This window comes from Citrus clementina, unplaced genomic scaffold (genome assembly GCF_000493195.1).
Source record: "Citrus clementina cultivar Clemenules unplaced genomic scaffold, Citrus_clementina_v1.0 scaffold_3, whole genome shotgun sequence".
Lineage (NCBI taxonomy): Eukaryota > Viridiplantae > Streptophyta > Magnoliopsida > Sapindales > Rutaceae > Citrus > Citrus x clementina.
Window position 1 is genome coordinate 6,860,563 of NW_006262339.1, and position 4,673 is coordinate 6,865,235.

At 37.5% G+C, this 4,673-nt stretch overlaps 1 protein-coding gene across 1 annotated transcript; it reads left to right on the top strand.

Annotated features, from left to right (window-relative positions):
- The first annotated feature begins 2,519 nt into the window (after positions 1-2,519).
- On the top strand, positions 2,520-4,349 carry LOC18049464 (protein DETOXIFICATION 49). The gene has a single exon (XM_006440468.2). It carries the CDS (start codon positions 2,568-2,570, stop codon positions 4,107-4,109), a length of 1,542 nt encoding a protein of 513 aa, XP_006440531.1. The 5' UTR covers positions 2,520-2,567; the 3' UTR covers positions 4,110-4,349.
- Positions 4,350-4,673: the final 324 nt, after the last annotated feature.

The following is a 4,673-nucleotide window of genomic DNA, read 5'->3' on the forward strand; positions in this document are numbered from 1 at the left end:
TATCTTCATCCAATACCGGGTTTGAAACCCGCAATCCGGAAATCCGGATTTTTCCGGGTTGAACCCGGGGCGGACCCAGAGTGAAATAATCCGGGTTTATATCCAGGTCTGGAAACGTAAATTATCATCCGGGTCCGGAACCAGAAACGTTAAACCCGGACCCGGACCCGGATTTTGCCATCCCTAGTTTCGGGGGTTCCTATGGGCAGAGCAAAAACATTTCAAATATTAAAAATATTTGTTGAATACTTGTAAAAGTTTTGAATATTCGAGTTTATCTTTTGAGGGAAATCGTTTATTCTTGAAGTTGAAAGAATCTGAGCAAAAGTTGACTAGAACAAGAAAAAAAAAATTGGAATTGAAGGAATATCCAACTAGCATTTGAACTACTACTTGCAGGCACAATGAATGAGAGGGCACGTTTTAAAGATGTCCGTTGTATGGGTAAGAACGTATCTAGCCAATACAAAATGCTAAGAACAAAACAAACAGGAACCATAAAATACAATTAATTGACTCGATTAGCTCGTTGTGAGCCTTGAGCATGCCTGATCCACTTTTCATTGCATACGGAAGATGAGGGTCATATAAGAATCTCAGTATGGGTATCAAAACGACTAGTTTATATATTGATGAAGCAGAAAACAACAGAAAGAACAAAGTTCTGAATAATATGCTATTGGTAAAAGCTGTGCAACCCTTAGGTTATGCAACCATTTATAGTAGCAATAGAAATTATTCTTAAGTAGTCCTGATGGAGACATTAGTTTATTTGATCACATTTGAATTTTCTAATAGGCGAACAAACCGCCAATGACGGATGATCAGGTGGCAGTTAGTTTCAGTTTCTCGTAGTGGGTGCATGTCCCCAATTGATTTAATTTGTGCCACCATTATTGAATTTTAGCCCTGAATAGAAAAGAGTTGATGTCGAAGACGACGGTACGGACAAAGAAGAGTCGTGCACGAAGGCTGCCCCCTCGGCCACCGCCAAAAGGAAAGGGCTAAATAAAATGGGACCGTATTGCTATTTTCTTTTTTCTTTTTTCTTTAACGTCTATTAAAAGTCTCATGGTTCACCGTCACCGAGCCGACCCTGCTTCAGGACAAAATTTTTACCTTATAAACCCTAGCCCCATGTTGATAACATTTTAAATTGAATTCGTTATTTTTCTATGTTGCATTATTAAAAAAAAAAAGGGCAGCATGCTTTGGGCTACAAGGACAGTGCTTAAGGTTTGTTAATGTGGTGTAGCAAAATAATTATAATAATAATAAGGTGGTTTGATAGTTAGGAATCTATTGAGATTAGAACTATTTAATAGTTGAAAATACATACACTAATTATTTTTTCCCTACTTATTTTCAAAAATCTTATAATACGTATGTATATTATAAATTATACATGATTTAAATGTTTTATTTTTTTCCCGGCAATAGATAAATAGATAGTAGGGTAAGTCAAACATAAAATGAGTTAGAAGATCTAAAATTTTTTGTGAAGATGATTTTCTTTTTCTTTTTGAATTATTTGGAAATATATCCAATTTGTTTTGGGTCTATAAATTCACATAAATCGAGTAAACTCTTTAATGATGCAATCCAAATATTATTCCAATTACACTGAATCGGATCTTCTTTAAATATTGACAGGAAATTTTTTTCTCTATACACACACAAGAAGACAAGTGCTCCTTCCCACATAGTCCAATGGTGATAATCCTCAAAGACACGCAAGGATCAAGATGTTTGATTATTTCACAGCATATACAAATATAGAATCGACTTATTTGAATTAACTTGGATAACGAATTTAATCAGCTATATTTTCACAACTCACCGATTGACGTGGTCCAAAATCAAACAAAATGTAGATGCTGAAACTATTACTAATACTAAACAAAAATGTTTAAGTCTTAAGTCTTAAGTCCTTGCATTCATAATGGGTCCCGTTATAACCGTCCAAATTCTATTAATTTGTCCAGCGTTGACTACAACCCAAGCACTCTCACCCGAAATGTTCTCCAAAAAAAAACATACAACGAATCAAATGAAAATTTGAAGTTAAAATTACTAGCCATAAATACAAATACCCACCATATAAATACACGTCACCAAATAAATAATATTCTTAACACTTTCCATAAATAAATATTTGTCTCTTCCGTCAGCATTCGGTCCGTTCCATTTTTCAATTCCTTAAATACCACAGAAACTCTCTCTATTCTTCTCTGTTATGGGAGATTCGTCTTGCAGGCCCCAACAGTGACACACACACACGCACAAATGGTTGATTGGTCATAAAAGGCCGCTTGAAAATTAAAATATTTCGGAGAATTTCAGTTAGAAAATTTTGAAGCTTAATTCTGTCAAGCATTATCCTTTTAAATACCTATTTTGTTCTCCTAAAGAGCCGTCCTAAAGTTCACTAATTCCATTTGTGTCCCTCGATCTTAAACCCTTTAAAGCTCCGTTCTTTATATCCCAAATCAATGTCATAAATAATCCTTAAACCATAACCCCTTTTAATTTCTCTCTTTCTCTCAAAAATTAAAAGTCCATAAACTATGTGCCAGTTACCTTCCTCTCATTCTTCCAAATGCAATTTCAACCAAGAATCCAACATGCTCTCTCCTTTGACCTCTAAGAACCCAACAACAAATCAAGAAAATAATCCAAATGAAAGCACCCATTTGTTTCTTGCCATCAAAGAAGCAAGACGCATAGCCAACATAGCCTTGCCAATGATTCTAACCGGCCTTTTACTCTACTCACGCTCCATGATCTCCATGCTCTTCCTAGGCCGCCTTGGCGATCTTGCCTTAGCTGGCGGTTCACTCGCCATCGGATTTGGTAACATCACCGGTTACTCTCTCCTCTCCGGCCTAGCCATGGGAATGGAAACCATTTGTGGCCAAGCTTTTGGTGCTGCCAGATACAAACTTCTTGGTCTGACATTGCAAAGAACTATTCTTTTGCTTCTCTTAAGTTCAATCCCAATAGCCTTTTTGTGGCTAAACATGAAAACGATCCTTCTGTTTTGTGGCCAAGAACAAGATATTGCCCACGAAGCTCAAATTTACCTTCTTTATTCACTTCCTGATCTCATAGCTCTATCTTTTCTACACCCTTTGCGTATATATCTTAGAACCCAATCCATTACCCTGCCTCTAACATTTTGTGCTACTTTTGCAATCATTCTTCACATTCCCATTAACTATCTTCTTGTCTCTGTTCTCAATCTTGGACTCAAAGGCATTGCCTTAAGCTCGGTTTGGACAAACTTCAATCTTGTGATATCATTGATCCTATACATTATGATCTCTGGAGTGCACGAGAAAACTTGGGGAGGGATTTCTTTAGAGTGCTTCAGAGAATGGAGATCTTTATTGAATTTGGCAATCCCGAGTTGCATTTCGGTCTGTCTTGAATGGTGGTGGTACGAGATCATGATCTTGCTATGTGGGTTGTTGCTTAATCCACAAGCAACGGTTGCTTCGATGGGAATTTTGATTCAAACGACGTCGTTGATATACATTTTCCCATCTTCTTTAAGCTTTGGTGTGTCCACAAGAGTTGGGAATGAATTGGGTGCTAATTGTCCGAAGAAAGCAAAACTTGCTGCTATAATTGGCCTTTCATCAAGCTTCATGTTGGGCTTCACAGCATTGGTTTTTACTGTGATGGTGAGGAATATTTGGGCTAGCATGTTCACGCAAGATGCTGAGATTATTGCTTTAACATCAATGGTTCTGCCCATTATTGGACTCTGTGAGCTGGGGAACTGCCCGCAGACGACCGGCTGTGGCGTGCTCAGAGGCACTGCTAGGCCTAAATTGGGAGCAAATATCAACTTGGGTTGCTTTTACCTTGTGGGCATGCCGGTTGCTGTTTGGTTGAGTTTCTATTCTGGGTTTGATTTCGAAGGACTCTGGTGCGGCCTCTTAGCCGCCCAGGGCTCATGTGTTGTAACAATGTTGTTTGTCGTCGCTCGGACCGACTGGGACCTCCAAGCTCAACGAGCAAAAGAGCTCACCGGAAATGCTACTATTGATGATGAAACTGAAGCGCACAATAAGCATTCAAGCACTTATTGTTCACTGGTTTAATTAATTATTTTTTAGGCCTAACCAAATTTAGATTAGAGAAGTAATATTCTTTGTCAAGAATATGCTAGCACATGACCAATTTTCTGATTTTTTTTTTCTTTTTTAAACCTCGTAATGTGTCAAGATTCAAGTGTCTTGCAGTTTCTTTTTTTTTTTTTTTAAATTGGTCGATTTAGTTAACAACAGAAGCAGGGATAGGCAATCGCAACAGAGACACAGTAAATAATTATTTGTTGTCGATGTTGATATTGTTTTTGGGTTGCGGTTTGTTTGGATGTTTGACGTTTTAGTGAAACACACATGCGTGAGTTGATAAAATTAATAGTGACCCAAAAATTTGAGCAATAATAATGAATGGAGATTGGTTTCAGCCGTGGGCAGTTTAAAGTTTTAACGTCGATGAATTTGACCAGTCAGCGTTTTAATGTTTCCAATTCCGTAAATCATCTTCTTTTTAAATTCGGTGAGTAGCCATCTCGTGCGGACATCAGTTAAGAGTGATTTTCTTATTTTCCAAGTGTTTCGTGGGTGCATTAAGTGATGAAATTATATTGCATTGAGCGA

Excerpts from the sequence above, each read along its gene's own strand:
- LOC18049464 (XM_006440468.2), top strand. The coding sequence starts at position 2,568 with ATGTGCCAGTTACCTTCCTCTCATTCTTCCAAATGCAATTTCAACCAA.